General features: G+C 47.8%; 1 protein-coding gene across 1 annotated transcript in view; it reads right to left on the reverse strand.

The window, feature by feature from the left end:
• Window positions 1–19105, reverse strand: part of TLN2 (talin 2) — a 118248-nt gene that overhangs the window by 15131 nt on the left and 84012 nt on the right. The window contains 8 exon segments of the mRNA XM_048519708.1: window positions 2280–2404; window positions 4996–5101; window positions 7038–7145; window positions 8852–9037; window positions 11797–11913; window positions 12296–12421; window positions 16761–16962; window positions 18464–18642. Of these exon segments, the coding sequence (XP_048375665.1) occupies window positions 2280–2404; window positions 4996–5101; window positions 7038–7145; window positions 8852–9037; window positions 11797–11913; window positions 12296–12421; window positions 16761–16962; window positions 18464–18642 (1149 nt within the window).

A 19105-nucleotide genomic window follows, 5' to 3' on the forward strand; every position in this document is an offset into this window, starting at 1 on the left:
TTGCCAAACAAAGTTGTACTGCAGTTCATGCTTGCCCTCCAAGTCATCCCTCAGAGTCCCAGAGACCCCGTCTCCTGGGACCCTTGCTCCTTCAGGGCTTATGGAGCTAACAAAAGAATGAATTCTGCACATGTATTATGTCTTTCAAGAGGCATAAGAAAAAACCAATTGCAGAGCGTTGTCCTCCCTGATTGTAACCATTATTGTACTTTGAAAAACCCTCACCTGCCTTTAACAGCCGTGAAGTTTAACGAGGCCAGTTGGTTAATTATCTAGAACAGTGATTTAACCTGAATACTGAGGTTTTCGTTTAGAAAAAAACAGTTGGCTCCGAGACGTGCGTTACTTGGGAGTAAGTTTGGTGGTAGTCAGTGGCTTTGCTTTGAAGCAACCGTGCAACTCTTCCAACGGGTGAATCACGACTCAGAAGTAAGCCCCATTGCCAGCAACCAAGCTTACTCCCAGGTAAAGGATTGTGCTTTAGTTCTTCGCATGAAAATCAGTGGGGTTTAACAGCACTTAACAGGGTTACCTACACTGCTTCCCCAAAACTAGGTCTTAGGTTTAATGCTAATAATCGAGCCCAGCGGCCCAGGCCAGCCTAGATGTAGGGGGAGCAATTCTGTTTGTGTGTGCCCACAGAGAGGGCTCTGAGTGCCACCTCTGGCACCCGTGCCATAGGTTCGCCACCACTGATCTAGAATCTGGCTAGCTGTTATATTTATATTTAGATTACACTGCCGTGCCGTTCTAACTTATGTTTATATATATTACTCCAATGGGAGCATGTAAACAATTTTTCCAAAACATTTGGCTGCTGTTTCTAAAATTATAAAATTATTTTGGTCACTTAAAAGTAAATTGCTACTCCCGTGGGAGAACTAATTTTTTGAAGTCATCATTGTAGCCTGTGGGTACAAGTTTTCTTCATTTTCACGCTCTTTCAGGTTTCGGCGCCGGCCCTGCAAAGATTGAAAGCTGCGGATTTCCAGCGCAATTTCTGATGTTGGAAAATCACATTACTGTTCCTCTCTTCAGAAGAACGTCCCCCAGAGACGCAGCGAAAACTCACGGCGTTTGGGCACCACCTAGTGAAAGTTCAGAAATCTGCCAAACTGGAGAAGCCAGCTGGAGGGATTATCTTCCCACTTTCTGTCATTCTTGGCCCCAATCCCTTTCTACTCAGATTAGGAAATCTTCGCACTTTCCCCTCTTTCCTGTTATCACAATAACCCTTCGCTTCCAATTAAAAGCAGAAAGCCAACCAAAGTCAACCAAAGAACTGTACTTTGCATTTATTTGCTACTTGCAAATCCCTTCCTCAGATGGCATGCACAGCCCGGGTAGCCTGATCCCAGCCAATCTCATTAGCTAAACCAGTGGTGGCAAACCGTGGCACTCAGAGCCCTCTCTGTGGGCACGCACAGAGTTCATCATGTGGGGAGGAAATCCCCCCCACCCACACACACATCTAGGCTGGCCTGGGCCGTTGGGCTCGATTATTAGCATTAAACCTAAGACCTAGTTTTGGGGAAGCGGTGTAGGTAACCCTGTTAAGCACTGTTAAACCCCACTGATTTTCATGCAAAGAACTAAAGTGCGATCCTTTACCTGGGAGTAAGCTCGGTTGCTGGCAATGGGGCTTGCTTCTGAGTAAACCCTCCTAGGGTCGTGATTCACCCGTTTGAAGAGTTGCACGGTTGCTTCAAAGAAAAAGCCATCAACTACCACCAAGCTTACTCCCGAGTAACACACGCCTCACAGCCAACCATTTTTTTAACTAAAACCTCAGTATTCAGGTTAAATTGCCGTGTTGGCACTTTGCGATAAATAAGTGGGTTTTGGGTTGCAGTTTGGGCACTCGGTCTCAAAAAGGCTCACTGTCACTGAGCTAAGCCATAGGTGTCGAACTCGTGGCCCTCCAGATGTTATGGACTACAGTTCCCATCATCCCCTGCAAGCATCATGCTGGCAGGGGATGATGGGAACTGCAGTCCATAACATCTGGAGGGGCGCGAGTTTGACACCTGTGAGCTAAGCAGTCGGCCCTGGTTAGTGCGTGGACGGGGGCCCACCTGGGAAATCCAGAGGCGAGAAATGGCAAACCACATCTGTTTGTCTCTTCTCTTCAAAACCCCATGGAGGGCTGCCATAACTTGACGGTGCCTTGACGGTACTCTCCATCACCACCAGATAGCATGAACAGAAGTATGAACTGATAAAACTCACCCCCAGCTCCGGACTGGCCGCCTGGGAAAGAGGGCTACGGACTCACTCACCTTCGGCTTGGCTCTCGGCTTCAGCTGTTCCAGCTTCTTAGCCGCGGCTTCAATGGAGGCCGCAGCCCCCAATAGCTCCGTCTCAGCGATAACCGTGGGGTCCTCTGGATCAACCCATTCAGTGCCTGGGATGGACAGACAAGAAGAGAAGCCGTAGAGAAAGACGGTCGGAAGCGACCCCGAAAACACCACCAGACCTGCCTGCTGTGGGAACCGAAAGCTGTCTGCTTAAACCAACGTCTTGTTTCCCGCAGTGGACAACTGGATGCCCCAGGAAGGCCAATAAGAAGGGAATGGAGAGTTTAACTCCCATGTCTCTTGGAACAGACATGCAGAGATACACAGCCTCTGGCTTTGGAGGTTCCACATAAAATGGAGAGTTTAACTTCCATGTCTCTTGGAACAGACATGCAGAGATACACAGCCTCTGGCTTTGGAGGTTCCATATAAAATGGAGAGTTTAACTCCCATGTCTCTTGGAACAGACATGCAGAGATACACAGCCTCTGGCTTTGGAGGTTCCACATAAAATGGAGAGTTTAACTTCCATGTCTCTTGGAACAGACATGCAGAGATACACAGCCTCTGGCTTTGGAGGTTCCACATAAAATGGAGAGTTTAACTCCCATGTCTCTTGGAACAGACATGCAGAGATACACAGCCTCTGGCTTTGGATGTTCCATATAAAATGGAGAGTTTAACTTCCATGTCTCTTGGAACAGACATGCAGAGATACACAGCCTCTGGCTTTGGAGGTTCCATATAAAAACAACCTCTACAACTGTATCTACCCCCTCCCTCTTTTGATTTTGATTTGATATTTAATTTATCCACTGTCCTCCCCCGGAGGGCTCAGGGTGGTGCACAACAGAGTAGACAATCAATAACATGATAATACAAGGCAATAAAACTAAGCAAATCACGGTACTCTGGGGGTGTCCGGACACGCAGGGGGGCATGTAGTAATCGGTTTCAGTAATTGATAATAATCGGTAATAATCAGTTTCCGTAATCGGAAATAATCGGATTCAGTAATCAGTAATAATCGGTAATAAATGGTAATAATCGGAAATAGTAGGTTTCAGTAATCGGTAATAATCGGTAATAATCCGTTCCAGTAATTGGAAATAATAGGTAATAGTAGGTTTCAGTTATCAGTAATAATTGGTTTCAGTCATCAGTAATAATCGGTAATAGAAGGTTTCAGTAATCGGTAATAATCGGTTTCAATAATCGGTAATAATTGGTAATCATCAGTTTCAGTAATCAGTAAAAATCGATATCAGTAATCTGTTTCAGTAATCGGTAATAATCGGTTTCAATAATCGGTAATAATTGGTAATAATCGGTTTCAGTAATCAGTAAAAATCGATATCAGTAATCTTTTTCAATAATCGGTAATAATCGGTTTCAATAATCGGTAATAATTGGTAATAATTGGTTTCAGTAATCAGTAAAAATCGATATCAGTAATCTGTTTCAATAATCGGTAATAATCGGTTTCAATAATCGGTAATAATTGGTAATAATCGGTTTCAGTAATCAGTAAAAATCGATATCAGTAATCTGTTTCAGTAATCGGTAATAATCGGTTTCAGTAATCGGTAATAATCGGTTTCAATAATCGGTAATAATTGGTAATAATCGGTTTCAGTTATCAGTAATAATCGATATCAGTAACCTGTTTCAGTAATCGGTAATAATCGGTTTCAGTTATCAGTAATAATCGATATCAGTAATCTGTTTCAGTAATCGGTAATAATCGGTTTCAGTAATCGGTAATAATCCTATTACACGCAGGGGGCATCTGGTCATGCAGGGGGGCAGTCCGGACACTCCGGACACATTAACATAGCATTTCACAGCAACGACAGTATAAAAATTATATAACAACAATAAGCATAACATTTCATACTAAGGCATCTTTAAAAATGCAAGGGCTTCACCTTGCTACCAAGGCAGAATAAAACCCAGCCATTTAAATCCCATCCAGCTAAATGGGATCCTTCCTCCAAAGTACCAACAACTTCCAAAAAACCAGAAGCACCTGTAAAGCCAGGTGTCAAGCACAGGGTGGAGGGCAGGCAGGGGAAGAGCGGAGCCTTCTCTGTAGTGGGGCCTCCCTTGCAGAATGCCCTGCCTGCACAGGTGTCCTTTCAGCACCAAATAAATCTCCCTCATTTCACCCAGGCTGCTGGCAGATTTCCCCCCCCCTCCCCCCCCGGCCTTCTAAATTTGATCCACAATTGCCTTAACAGATCCGCACGATTTTGGGGAGCACCGGCAAAAATGCGTCCACGTTTATCTACTTTATAGGCTACCTACATGCCTTGTAAGATCCATTTCTACTTCACCAGCCCTGGAAGGTGGGATTCACCTCAAAATGAAGATGAGGAAAAGTTTGGATTTATACCCCCCCCTTCTCTCCTGCAAGGAGACTCAAAGGGGCTGACAGTCTCCTTTCCCTTCCCCCCTTCCCCACAACAATCACCCTGTGAGGTGGGTGGGGCTGAGAATGCTCCGAAGAACTGTGACTAGCCCAAGGTCACCCAGCTGGTACGTGTTGGAGTGCACAGGCTAATCTGGTTCCCCAGATAAGCCTCCACAGCTCAAGTGGCAGAGCGGGGAATCAAACCCGGTTCTCCAGATTAGAGCGTACCTGCTCTTAACCACCGCCCCACTGCTGCTCTGATGGCAGAAGAGCCACCAAACTCACCTTTCATTGCTTCGGTCGACTGTATGAGTTCTGTGACGGCACCAGCAACACGTTTGGACAAGGACGCCAGCGGCTGCTTCGACTCCGGGGTGGGCTTCTGGAGTATCTGTGGGAAAAAGCAACAGCCGAGGCTGGGCTAGTTGGGCGCTTGAGGTGTTTCTTCCATGCCATTTGCTACGATAATGACGGGCGGCAAAGCAACCTGCCCCTTTGTTGTCCTTTATCTATAGCCCAGCACATGCCGACTAATTTAATTTAACAAGCAGGATTACAATAGCTTGCCTGGCATATCTGTGCCCACCTCTGGTCGCTGGCAAGGCATGCGCTTCTAATTCCAATCGGGGGGCTCGTGGGGGGCAATTTGCATGACTGAACCTACAGATCGACCGGGGAAAGGTCAGGTGCTCGACAAAAGCCGGCAAGCCCTGGCTGCCAAGAACTGGAATATCACAGAGGGCCACAACGCGCCGGGCAGGTGGCAGTCACACTGTAAGGCAGGGATCTTCAAACTATGGCCCTCCAGATGTTCATAGACTACAGTTCCCATGAGCCCTACCACTGGCCATGCTGGTAGGGGCTGATGGGAATTGTAGTCCATGAACATCTGGAGGGCCATAGTTTGAAGACCCCTGCTGTAAGGGGAGCTGAGGCAATTAGCCCAGGGGTGGGGGTGGGGGGAGAAGGCACTTAACAAGAGTGTCTTTGGCTCATTCTGCACATGCAGAATAATGCACTTTCAAACTGCTTTCAATACTCTCTGAAGCTGTGCAGAATAGCAAAATCCACTTGCAAACAGTTGTGAAAGTGGTTTGAAAATGCATTATTCTGCGTGTGCGGAAGGGGCCTTTGATCAGATCTCGACCAGTTCCTGACCTTGAAGAACCGGATGCTTGCGTGCTCATGTACTCTGGGCAAACAACTCAGACTCACTAAGACCACACAGCAGCCAACTTTGTGTAATAAGTTTAAGATTATGTTCACACCACTGTCTTTTTTTTCCATGGAACTCACGAAGGAATCCATGGGAGGCTTTCCCAGGAGGGCTTCTGTCCAGGCTCTGACCAGACTCGGACCTGCTGGATGGTCACATCATCTGCCTTCAGACCTTGCCCAGGAACCGTGACGTGGTCCCAGAACTCAAAGTGTATCAGACCGTCAGTCCACCGAGATCACCACTGTCTACTCCAGGGGCCTGCAACCTGCGGCTCTCCAGATGTTCACGGACCACAAATCCCATCAGCCTGATCGGCTCATGGGATTTGTAGTCCGTGAACATCTGGAGAGCCGCAGGTTGCAGACGCCTGGTCTACTCAAACTGGGAGTGGTTCTCTGGGTAGAGGCCTTTCCCATCACGTCTGCCTGGTCCTTTTAACCGGAGATGCCAGGGGTTGAACCAGACGCCTCCTGTTCGCCAAGCCCTCACTAACGAGGTTGGGCTACATCAGCCCAGAACACCTGTAGTTTAGGCTCTCAGGATAGATTTGAATTCCTGTCTTCTTATAAAGGCTGTAGTAATACGCTGGCTCCCAAAAAGTCTTTGGTAAGAGTATTGAGTAGGGCACAGAGTAAGAGTGTTTTTTTTGGTAAATCTTTATTAGAAATTTCCCATATAAATACAATAATATATCACTTTCATCTACAATCTTACATCAGAGCTGTACAGTGTATAATAAAAAAAAAGAACTACCGATTGCTTTAGTGTAACTCAATATTACTCCTTTGTTTCTAGTTCTCATTCCCTCCCACTCCCACCCTACCCCATTTACCACCCTACACCCTTGACTTCCCCTCTTATCTATAAGATATTTCGTCTTTTTGAACAACTAATTTCTCCGTTTCCAATAATATCATCTAACCCTTCTTACCTATTTTAATTTAGAGTAAGAGTATTGAGTTAGTCTGTGTTCGCAGCCTTCCAGATGTCATGGGATTATCCCATCATCCCCTGCCAGCATCAGGCTGTCAGGGGATGATGGGAACTGTAGTCCATAACATCTGGAGGGGCGCGAGTTTGACACCTATAGGGTAGGGTTTTTACTTGCCATGAGGACGTGTTCCAGAAGCTCCAGGTATCCCAGGGTGCACTCTGTCCCATAATGCAATGCTCTTGCCCGAACGTCTTCGCTCACTTCGGGGTGGTGAGAAGCTTGCTAATGATGCAGAACAACATGGACAGAAAAAAACCCATGTTATCAAGTCCTAGCATTCAAGATGCCAACTCCTGCTAGATAAGAGACAGAAGCCCCACGGGTCCTTCTTGTAGGTTTGATGGGGGTTCCACTCCATACCCACCACCGCAGCAGTGGCGTAGGAGGTTAAGAGCTCGTGTATGTAATCTGGAGGAACCGGGTTTGATTCCCAAGAAGCCTGCCGCCCTGAGCTGCTGTGGGAGGCTTATCTGGGGAATTCAGATTAGCCTGTGCACTCCCACACACGCCAGCTGGGTGACCTTGGGCTAGTCACAGCTTCTCGGAGCTCTCTCAGCCCCACCCACCTCACAGGGTGTTTGTTGTGAGGGGGGAAGGGCAAGGAGACTGTCAACAGTCAAACGGCAAACTACCTCTGAATGTCTTCTGCCTTGAAAACCCCACGAAGTCACCCGGAGCAGCAGTGGCGTAGTGGTTAAGAGCAGGTGCACTCTAATCTGGAGAACCAGGTTTGATTTCCCACTCTGCCACTTGAGGTGTGGAGGCTTATCTGGTGAACCAGATTAGCTTGTGCACTCCCACACATGCCAGCTGGGTACCTTGGGCTAGTCACAGCTTCTCGGAGCTCTCTCAGCCCCACCTACCTCACAGGGTGTTTGTTGAGGGGGGGAGGGCAAGGAGATTGTAAGCCCCTTTGAGTCTCCATACAGGAGAGAAAGGAGGATATAAATACACTCTCCTTCTACTCTTCATATGTTGGCTGTGACTCGATAGTGCTTTCTCCCACCAAACATAACTCTACTAGATTAAAGATGAAAAAAACTCTGTCCATGGCTTGTGGGTTCCACCTGGATGCAGCCCATCGCTGATTTTAGGTTTTTAAATTTAATCAGTAGGAAGAAGCACATAATCCCTTTCCTGAAGAAGAAGAAGAAGAAGAAGAAGAAGAAGAAGAAGAAGAAGAAGAAGAAGAAGAAGAAGAAGAAGAAGAAGAAGAGAAGGAGGAGGAGGAGGAGTTTGGATTCATATCCCCCCTTTCTCTCCTGCAGGAGACTCAAAGGGGCTGACAATCTCCTTTCCCTTCCCCCCCTCACAAAAAACACCCTGTGAGGTGGGTGGGGCTGAGAGAGCTCCGAGAAGCTGTGACTAGCCCAAGGTCACCCAGCTGGCATGTGTTGGAGTGCACAAGCTAATCTGGTTCCCCCAGATAAGCTTCCACAGCTCAGGCAGAAGCTGGGAATCAAACCCGGTTCCTCCAGATTAGATACATGAGCACTTAGCCTCCTACCCACTGCTTCCTGCATGGAAGTGAAGGGAGGACAGGTAAACACAGAAGGTTATATATCATTTAAACAGCCACATCTAAGAGCTATTGGAAGCGTGGCTAAATTTTTAAATGGTGTTATTTTAACTCATCAGAAGTTGTAAAGGCTGTTATTATCTTGCAATGTTAATGTTAAACTATTTATATGCCATTAAAGGTATTCGAAATCGAAATTTAATCAGGAAGTGCAACACCATGGCAAATCTGCACCCCCCTGCCCCCAGCTATGGGGAATTTCCTCCCTTGATTACTTCAGTGTCCCCCACCCCTCTTCTGCTTCAAAAGATGCCCCCTTTCGCTCAGTTTTCTCAACTTCCCCCACCTCCCCTCCCTGGCCACTTTTACAGCCACGGGGGCTCACGGGATCTAAGAGAAACCCCTTTACCTTGCAAGCCGTCAGCATCTCAGCCACCGCCTTGCGGCTCAGGTTGGCCGTGGCGATCACATCTTCCTGCCGGCAGGAGTTGCCGGCTGCCACCGCTTTGGCTGTTGCCATGGTGATGCCTTTCGTCATCCGGATCGATTCTTCCGGCGAGGACGTCTTCTCGGGGACCTCCTTTGACTGGAACACCTGGAAGCAGGTGGGGAAGAGAGAGGTGAGGAGAGGCTCACGGGGCTCCGCTGTGACCCTTCCCTCCAAGGCGTCTGCCTCGAAACAGATCCGGCTACTAAAGGATCTCCAAACGTCAGTGGGAACCGGACAGGTACTCCTAATGGCGAACGCCGCGTTCTGGTGCAGAGGGGAAGAGCTGGCTTAACTCCAGTGGAAATGGAATTGCGGTCGCAATTATCATTAATACAATTGCTACCCTGTTTCCCCAAATATAAGACATCCCCTGAAAATAAGACGTGGTAGAGGTTTTGCTGAAATGCAAAATATAAGGCATCCCCTGAAAGTAAGACGTAGCAGAAGTTTTTGTTTGGAAGCATGCCCCACGAACAGAACACCAGGAAGAATAAGTCATCCCCTGAAAACAAGACATAGCGCATCTTTGGGAGCAAAAATTAATATAAGGCTCTGTCTTATATTCGGGGAAACACGGTATGCTGTCCGTTAAAATACCTGATGCCTGATCCCGTAAACCTTACAACAGCCTCTTGCCTATGAATGCTTGAGGCTTCAGAAGGAGAGGGGGTGATTTCTGCTGACCCCCCCTTCTCATTGCAGAACCCCTCCCTCCAAATATGCTCTCCTCGAGAGTCTGTTGGGAGCAAGGTTTGGACACACCTGACGGTGCCTTCAGCTGACCCAAAGCCTCGGCCCATCAAGGCCAGGTATGGGCTGCTCAGAGTGGCAGGCAGTTAAGAAGAAGAAGAAGGAGGAGGAGGAGGAGGAGAAGGAGGAGGAGGAGGAGGAGGAGGAGGAGAAGAAGTAGAAGTAGAAGTAGAAGAAGAAGAAGAAGAAGAAGAAGAAGAAGAAGAAGAAGAAGAGGAAGAGGAAGGAGAAAAGGAGGAAGAAGAAGAAATAGAAGAAGAAGAAGAGGAAGAGGAAGAGGAGGAGGAAGAAGAGAAGGAAGAAGAAGAGGAAGAAGAAGAAGAAGGAGGAGAAGAAGAAAAGGAGGAGGAAGAAGAAGAAATAGAAGAAGAAGAAGAAGAAGAAGAGGAAGAGGAGGAAGAAGAAGAGGAAGAAGAAGAAGAAGAAGAGGAAGAAGAAGAGGAAGAAGAAGAAGAAGAAGAAGAAGAAGAAGAAGAAGAGGAAGAGGAAGAAGAAGAGGAAGAAGAGGAGGAGGAAGAAGAAGAGGAAGAAGAGGAGGAAAAAGAAGATGAAGAAGAAGAGGAAGAGGAAGAAGAAGAGGAAGAAGAAGAAGAAGAGGAAGAAGAAGAGGAAGAAGAAGAGGAAGAAGAAGAAGAGGAAGGAGAAGGAGAAGGAGAAGAAGAGGAGGAAGAAGAAGAAGGAGAAGAAGAAGAGGAAAAAGAGGAAGAAGAAGAAGAGGAGGAGGAGGAAGAAGAAGAGGAAGAAGAAGAAGAAGAAGAAGAAGAAGAAGAAGAAGAAGAAGAAGAAGAGGAGGAGGAGGAGGAGGAGGAGGAGTTTGGATTTATAATCCGCTTTCTCTCCTGTAAGGAGACTCAAAGGGGCTGACAATCTCCTTTCCCTTGCCCCCTCACAACAAACACCCTGCAGAACAGCAAACACGCCAGCTACTGAAGCATTTAAACATGCCATTAATGCAGTGCAAATCCAATTGTGGAAACAGTTTAGAAGAAGAAGAAGTTTTGATTTATATCCCCCCCCCCACTTTCTCTAAGGAGACTCAAAGGGGCTTATAATCTCCTTTCCCATTCACCCACCCACCCACAATAAACACCCTGTGAGTTAGGTGGGGCTGAGAGAGCTCCGAAGAACTGTGACTAGCCCAAGGTCACCCAGCTGGCATGTGCACAGGCCAATCTGGTTCCCCAGATAAGCCTCCACAGCTCAAGCGGCAGAGCGGGGAAACGAACCTGGTTCTCCAGATTAGAGTGCACCTGCTCTTAACCACTACGCCACACTGGCTCTCTGAATTGAAACTGGGACCCTCTCCATGCAAAGAGGGGCTCTTCCACTTGGGGAGGGGGGGTCAGCAGGCTGCAGCAGATCCTCAGAAATTGCCACCCCCCTTAAGAAACTTAACTGCGCACCCTTAAATGTGTGGTTGGACACACCCCAGTACTGTGATCTCTCCGCCCTTCGGTTGCACATGGGAAGGCTGAGTTTGGGGCAGTCGTGGGATCACAGAAGGGGGGTCCGCCTGGATCACAACTCATTCTCTCGAGCACGACTGCGCACCACCTCTCACGGCACACTGGGGCCTGCTGAGTTTCATCCACAGATCCGAGCCCGTTCTCTGACCTCAGTTGCCACGAACGGCTACCAGGGACCAATGGCGTATCTGGGCGTCACTCTTCTGGTCACGCGGGTCCCTCCGAAATCGCCCCCCCACGCGGACCTCAGGAAGTCCTGCTGTTCATTACAAGGCCTCAATCCCCATCCGAGGCACGCAAAAAACGACTTCCTGCTGCCTCCAAGCGCCCTCAACCCCACCCTAGACCCCGCCCCGCTCTTCAGAAGAGACTGCAGCTGCCGGCTGGGAACCCAGCCAGCAGGGGGGGTCTGGGGGGAAGGTGGGCACCCTAGATCTTGCCCATGTTCATGGTGACAAGGGCAGGGTTGAGGGCAGTGGGGGTGGAGCCTGGGGGCATCAGGGGCGGAGCTAGGGTGGTGGGGGCGAGCCTGGCAGGCGTCCTGGAGACAATTTGTCTCCGGGCGCCATTTGCCCCTGGTATAATTCTGCCAGGGACCAAGCTTTGCTCGCCTACTCTTGAGAAGAACAAGGGAGGACAGGCAGTTACCGCAAGCTCTTGCTTGATGCACTCGATCGTGGCCTCCAGGGCCCTCGTCCCACGCGTGGCTTCGTCTTCCACGGCTTTCACCGTCTTCAGAAGAGACGTGACGTTCGTCACCATCACCTAGAAAAGAGCGAGGGGGAGGAGTAGCTTTACTGCCAGGGCTTCTCAACGCAACCACGGAGCATCGGGATCGGGGCCCAAATCTGACGAGGCAGACGGACTGAACGCAGTTGCATTTTATCCCTTACCGATGCTGCTTCCTTTTATTTTGATTTAAATTTGCATAAGCTGGGGGGGGGGGGGATCCGGCGGGTGCACATAATGAGGCTAAAGGCTTGCAGGAGTCAGAACCGGTTGCCAAAAGCATCTAACGTTTGGAGGAGTTGGGGTAGAAAGAGGCTGGATTCCTTGGTATGCTCTTGGATTCCTTTTCTCACTTCACAGGTGCAACCAGGTGCCCCCACGAGCGAGCCGGCAGCTGGGAAGCAAATACATCTCATACCTTGGCAGCTCCCTTGAGCTGGTACATGGACGGGTCGTCGGCCGGCTTGCTGGCGGCTCCTTTGGTGGCCCCGATGAGTTCCGACAAAGCCTTCGCCACGTCCTTAATGGCGTTGATCAGGACTACCTGGCAGGATGGGAAATCAACCAAAATGGTCAAAGGTCCGGAGTCCTCGCCCTAGGAAGAAAGGCTTATGGAGACGGGGATGTTTCGTTTGGAGAAGGAAAGGTTAAGGGGGGCACATGATAGCCACGTTTAAATATCTGAAGGGATGCCGTGTCGAAGAGGGAGCAAACTTGTTTTCTGCTGCCTCAGAGACTAGGACATGGAGTAATGCTGTATTTTAAATGGTTTTAATTCGATGCTTAGAGCCCTTATTTTATCTTATATTGTATTTAATTTATCGAGAGGGCTCCTTTTGCTTATTTATGTTACATTGAAATGTTGTACACCACCCAGAGCCCTCCGGGGGTGGGCTCTATAAAAGTCAAATAAGTAAGTAAGTAAGTAAGTAAGTAAGTAAGTAAGTAAGTAAGTAAGTAAGTAAGTAAGTAAGTAAGCAATAATAATAATAATAATAATAATAATAATAATAATAATAATAATAATAATAATAATAATAATAATAATAATAATATTCCAGACACTTGTGCTGTGTTGTTATGTGTATAACAACAACAACAACAACAACAACAACAACAACAACAACAACGTGTCCAACTACAGGAAAAGAGATTCCACCTAAACATCAGGAAGAACTTCCTGACCCTCAGGGCTGTCCAACAGTGGAATTCACTGCCTCAGAGAGTGGTGGAGTCTCCTTCTTTGGAGGTTTTTAAAGAGAGGCTGGATGAACATAAGTCGGGAGTGCTTTGATGGTGTGTTCCTGCATGGCAGGGGTTGGACTGGATGGCCCCTGGGGGTCTCTTCCAACTCTGTGATTCTATGAGTTAACTGTTTCCCAAGCTTTGGAAAGAAATGGGAGGGTACACTTCTTACATATGTTATTTATTTAATATATGTATGAATACCTTACTTTTCCCCCCAACAGGGACACAAGGTGGTTTGTATCATTCATTTAATTCTCACAGCAGCCTTGCGAGGTAGGTTAGGGTAAGAGTGTGCGGCTGGCCCCAGGTTCCACGACAGAGTGGAGATGCGAATCCAGTTCTCCCAAATCCTGGTCTAGGACTCTAACCACTGCACACCAGTGATGACACGTGGGAACAGGACCCCATGTTGTATTCACGCAAACTCAGTAAAGCTTTCTTTAGTGCGGACTTTTTTTCTAACTCGATGAAACCCAGTAATGGATGAACGGTCTGGTCCAGTTAAGCCAAAGTTCTCCTTCCTGATAGCCAGGATAATTTTTTTATATTCTCCAGGGAAAGTTATGGGATTACAATTCCCACCAGCTCCTGCCGGCATGGCCAATTGGCTGATGGGAATTGCAGTCCATAACATCTGGAGTGCCAAAGGTTCGCCACTCACTGTGACCTATGTAATTACTACCAAACTAAGGGGTGGGGGGTGGGGTGGCAAACCATTTTTGCCCTAAATGTCCCCCAAATGCAGTTATTTACTGATTGATTCAAAGCATTTAATAGCTTCCTCTCTTCCTTACAGAGCTCGAGGCAGTTTATCATATAGATAAAATATACAAAATAGAATACAAACAATTAAAAAACCCCTCAACATTTAAATTTGATAAATGCTAGTAAATTAATCAATTGCGCTTCTAAAGAAAGCTGTCTCCAACTCAACTGAAGAATGAAAGTGTGGGGGCCAGGTGCATTCTCTTTCAGGTACCCGCCAAAAAAGAAAGAAAGAAAGAAAGAAAGAAAGAAAGAAAGAGAGAGAGAGAGAGAGAGAGAAAGAAAGAGAGAGAGAGAGAAAGAGAGAGAAAGAAAGAAAGTAAGAGAGAGAGAAAGAAAGAAAGAGAGAGAAAGCGAGAGAGAAAGAAAGTAAGAGAGAGAGAAAGAGAAAGAAAGTAAGAGAGAGAAAGAAAGAAAGAGAAAGACAGAAAGAAAGAAAGAAAGAAAGAAAGAAAGAAAAAGAGAGAGAGAAAGAAAGAAAGAAAGAAAGAAAGAGAGAGAGAGAGAAAGAAAGAAAGAAAGAGAGAGAAAGAAAGAGAGAGAGAGAGAGAAAGAAAGAAAGAAAGAAAGAAAGAAAAGAGAGAAAGAGAAAGAAAGAGAGAGAAAGAAAGAAAGAAAGAAAGAAAGAAAGAAAGAAAGAAAGAAAGAAAGAAAGAAAGAAAGAAAGAAAGAAAGAAAGAAAAAGAGAGAGAGAAAGAAAGAAAGAAAGAAAGAGAGAGGAAGAAAGGAAGAAAGGAAGAAAGGAAGAAAGAAAGAAAGAAAGAAAGAAAGAAAGAAAGAAAGAAAGAAAGAAAGAAAGAAAGAAAAGAAAGAAAGAAAGAAAGAAAGAAAGGAGGATTGTACTTGGCTGGATGTAGAGTCATGTTGATACTTTTTTGGGGTTTTCAACAAGAAAATCCTGTTTTAGCTCAAGTGTTTCTTCCTAAATCGATTTTTCAAAAATATCTTTTGTCAAGTGGGTGCTATTTTCAAAGCACCTGAAAGAATAACCGTCCCCGAGCGGCCGACCACAAGAGAAGCTGGCACGAGGGCCGTGTGTCTTGTACCCCCAAGGAAAGGCCGGTCCCTGGAAATCTCCCTACAGGCCCCTCTGACTCTGGTCGGTGCTCCGGTCAAGATCAGATCACGCAACACGGCCTCTGGTGGGTCAGTGCAATCTGCTCTCCTTTGACGGATCGCACTCGATGTCCGCTGCTCTTGGCAACTCTGCCTCTGCTGGAGCCTCCAGATAATGAGGTGTGGCTGCGGGAGAAGTCCTAACCTCCCCATTTCGCGCTACGTGGAGGTGGTGGAGAGTCGCTTCAGCCGGAAGGGAAGCCTCCCCGGCGAAGCAGCCTTCCCCCCCGGGTGCCAGGGACGCGATAACGATCTATCCCCCCCCCCCCCCACCCTCACTCATAATTGGCTTTGCTGTATCAGTTAGCTGCGAAGCCTGTAATCGCACTTTATTGATCAGTTCTCTTCGGGGATCAGCTGGCACCGAAAGTGTTCGCTTTCGGAAATTAGATTTCCCTAATTTTGCCGGATGGGCTTAACAAAGCAAGTCGGAATAAATTAATTGCGGGAACAACGTTGTTAAAGTTTCCGCGACACTGCCGAAGCTGCCGAGCGGTTCCTCCAGGAGGCCGCCGAGTGCACGAAAGCTGTTCTTTGGGAGACCAGCTGGAAATACAAAGCCAGCAAAACAGAAGGCGACTAAATCCCGCCAGCGAGTCTCTCCATAAGGGATTTGCTTGTGGCCAGGGGCCTGCTCCGGCAGAACGGGCAGAACACGCCAGCTACTGAAGCATTTCAAACATGCCATCAATGCAGTGCAAATCCAAATGTGGAAACAGTTTAGAAGAAGAAGTTTTGATTTATACCCCCCACACTTTCTCTGACTCAAAGGGGCTTATAATCTCCTTCCCCCCCCCCACAATAAACACCCTGCAAAGTGGGTGGGGCTGAGAGAGCTCCGAAGAACTGTGACTAGCCCAAGGTCACCCAGCTGGCGTGTGTTGGAGTGCACAAGCTAATCTGGTTCTTAGATAAGCCTCCAATGCTCACGGCTCAAGCGGCAGAGCAGAGAATCAAACTCGGTTCTTTCGATGAGAGTGCGCCTGCTCTTAACCACTATGCCACGCTGGCTTACAGGTCTATCAACATGCAATATGAAGCCCCCGCAGATCAGCCTTCGGACACTCCAGCTGCAGCCGAGTTCTCACAAACAGAAGGCAAAACGACAAATGCGCCTCACAACTGGGTGACTTTGGACTGTCTAAGAGAGGGAGACGCTCGTGTACCCCTCCGGCATTGATGGGCACTCTTAGGAGTAAAGTATTCTGGCATAAAGAGCAAGCAGGGGCTGTTCACCTGGTTGGACTGAGACACTCCGATGGCTCAAAAACAAAATAAGACAAAATAGGCTCAAAAACAAAATGGGACAAAATAGGAATCGAACCCGGTTCTCCAGATTAGAGCACACCTGCTCTTAACCACTACACCACACTGGCTTTCTGAATTAAACCTGGGACCCTCTCCATGCAAACAGAGGCTCTTCCACTTGGGGAGGGGTCAGCAGGCTGCAGCATATCTGCATAAATTGCCATCCCCCTTAAGAAACTTAACCGCGCACCTTTAAATCTGTGGTTGGACAAGCTAATCTGGCTCACCGGCTAAGCCTCCGCAGCTCAAGAGGCAGAGCGGGGAATCGAACCCGGTTCTCCAGATTAGAGTGCACCTGCTCTTCACCACGACACCACGCTGTCTCTTTACTTCTTCTCAGGCAACCGAACCACCTTGTAAACAAGGCAATCTGAATTGCTCGTGACTTCCAGCCGAGTTGCTTTTTGGAAGGCAGGTCAAAAGTTTACAAAATTTCCCAGACTCACCTGTGTTTCAGGGTCGTGGGAACCTAAGCTGGCGGCTCCCAGCTTCACCCAATTCTGGCGGTAGCTGGAGTGATCGCAAGGCTGGCTGAGGACTGTCACGCTTTCGCGCTGAAGTTTCTCCTGGCTGGACGCTACTCTCGACAATTAAGAGCTTCGCGGTCTCTCGACTCAACGCCTTTGGCTGCCTTTCAGAATATTTTCCCTGAGAAGAAACATTGAGGGTGGGTGGGAAGTACAGGAGAGGTAAGAGGAGGGGGAGATCAATCCTGTTGCAAAAGATTCAGCCCTGTTGCAAAAGATTACTGTGACTGAAATCTGAGACTGTGATTAAAACCTGAGAGATCAGCAAGTCATGTTTCGACAGAGGAAGACGTGGAAGTATCAAACACAAAGGAGTTCAATTGCAGATACTTCTCTTTGGAAGAGAACAAGGTATTACCACAACAGAAGGTACAAGAAGACACAAGGCTTAGTCTCGTGTCTGCTAAATAGTTAAACACAGTGGTGGGATCCAAAAATTTTTAGTAACAGGTTCCTATGGTGGTGGGATTCAAACTGTGGCGTAGAAATTAATGGGGCTGGGCGGGTACCAACGGGCGCGGCTGGACGGCATTCCAGGGCGGGCGCATTCCTGGCCGGGCTGTGGCAAGGACGCCAGCCGCCAGCCGGTCCTTGCTGGGAAACGAATCGCATCGCGAGGGCGAAAGAAGGCTGCCACGCTGCCGGTGCACCTCCTGCTAGACTGCTTCAGTTCTGCAGCGCTACTGCTTGAGAGGGAGGGGCGAATTCAAGGCAAAAATCACGTGGCAAAATCACCAATTAGTAACCCCCTCTCGGCACACACAAATAACTAGTCACCTACTCTTGGGAACCTGTGAGAACCTGCTGGATCCCACCTCTGGTTAAACAGCGACGGAGCGTCATTCGAATAGTCAACGCTCCCTTCGTCAGACAGAAGCAGGAATGGAGATGCTTGGATCTGATGAAGACAGCTCTGATTCTTGAATGCTCATATCCTGAAACTCCTGTTGGTCTCTAAGCAGTGGTGGGAATTCAAATAATTTAACAACTGATTGTTTACAAGCACCATTTTAACAACCGGTTCTGCCGAAGTGGTGCGAACTGGCTGAATCCCACCACTGTCTCTAAGATGCTACAGGGCTTTAATCGATACCCTTTATAACAAAAAGAATGTGGTAGAGTTGTCACTTCATCCGCCATATGCTGGACCAACTTTTTTGGAACGCTCTGCTCTGTCTGCCCCCACCAATTTATCCTATTCCTATGTGTTTCCTGGCTGCTCAGGAGAGGAGGTGGTGAAACCTCTCTCAAAATCTCCACTCACAACATGCCTATGCGCTCATGTCAAGCACTCTGTGGTTCGTTCAATCGTTCGTTCGTTCAATCGTTCAATAGTTTGTTCAATCGTTCGTTCGATCGATCGATCGATCGTTCGTTCGCTTGTTCGTTGGTTCATTCATTTGATTTATGCCCCGCCCTCCTCCAAAGGGCTCAGGGTGGCTTAACAACAAACAAATCAATCAGCAAACATCACTGATCATGACATATCTACAATAAACAACATTTCAAGGCATCATAGCAAAACATCGATAGGATCTTAACAACAGGAAGTCTCCATTTTGCTCCTTCCCTGGATAAGCCGTCCCTCCCGCCCCCTTCCCAAATTCCCTGTCAGCTCTGACCTGTGGTTTCATGGGCGAATCAAGAAAGCTCCGTTGTTTTCGGCATTTAGGGTCCCGGCCGTGGCGAACATGATGGTGGTGTCCAAGTCCGCGATGATCCCTGAGACGGCGCTGGCGGCGGTGATGCAGGCCTGCGTGCCTTTGTTCCCGGCCTGGAGGGCCAAGAGGACCAGGGACACCTGCAAAAGAGGCCACCGGGCCGTGAAGGAATCCAGGTGGTAGCTGTCTTTGGAAGAACCATCCTGGCAAGGAAGTTGCTTTGCACAGGGACAAGAACCAGCCTCAAATATCTAAGAGGCAGCACAAAAGAGCTCTATGGATGGGGAGGTGTGGCTCTCCGGATATGGGCCAAGTGAAGCTGGAGAGATCAGATCCTCGTTGAAGTCAAACAGCTTCAGATTTGGGTCAGCTGAGTAAATTCCACATTGCCCATGATAAATTCCAAATAGACAATCCTTTGCGCCGTAGCGTGTTTATGCTTGCCAGATTTAATGCCCTTCCTCCTAAGCATAAGCATCTTATTGTCATTGTGCACGCACAACGAAATTTACAGCAGCATTCCTCGATGCACACCATTTCAGACTCATACCCCACTCCCTTCAACTTTCTCTTCCTTTCCTCCACTCCATCCCTACACAGTCC

Source organism: Sphaerodactylus townsendi, linkage group LG17 (assembly GCF_021028975.2).
Source record: "Sphaerodactylus townsendi isolate TG3544 linkage group LG17, MPM_Stown_v2.3, whole genome shotgun sequence".
Classification (NCBI taxonomy): Eukaryota; Metazoa; Chordata; class Lepidosauria; order Squamata; family Sphaerodactylidae; genus Sphaerodactylus; species Sphaerodactylus townsendi.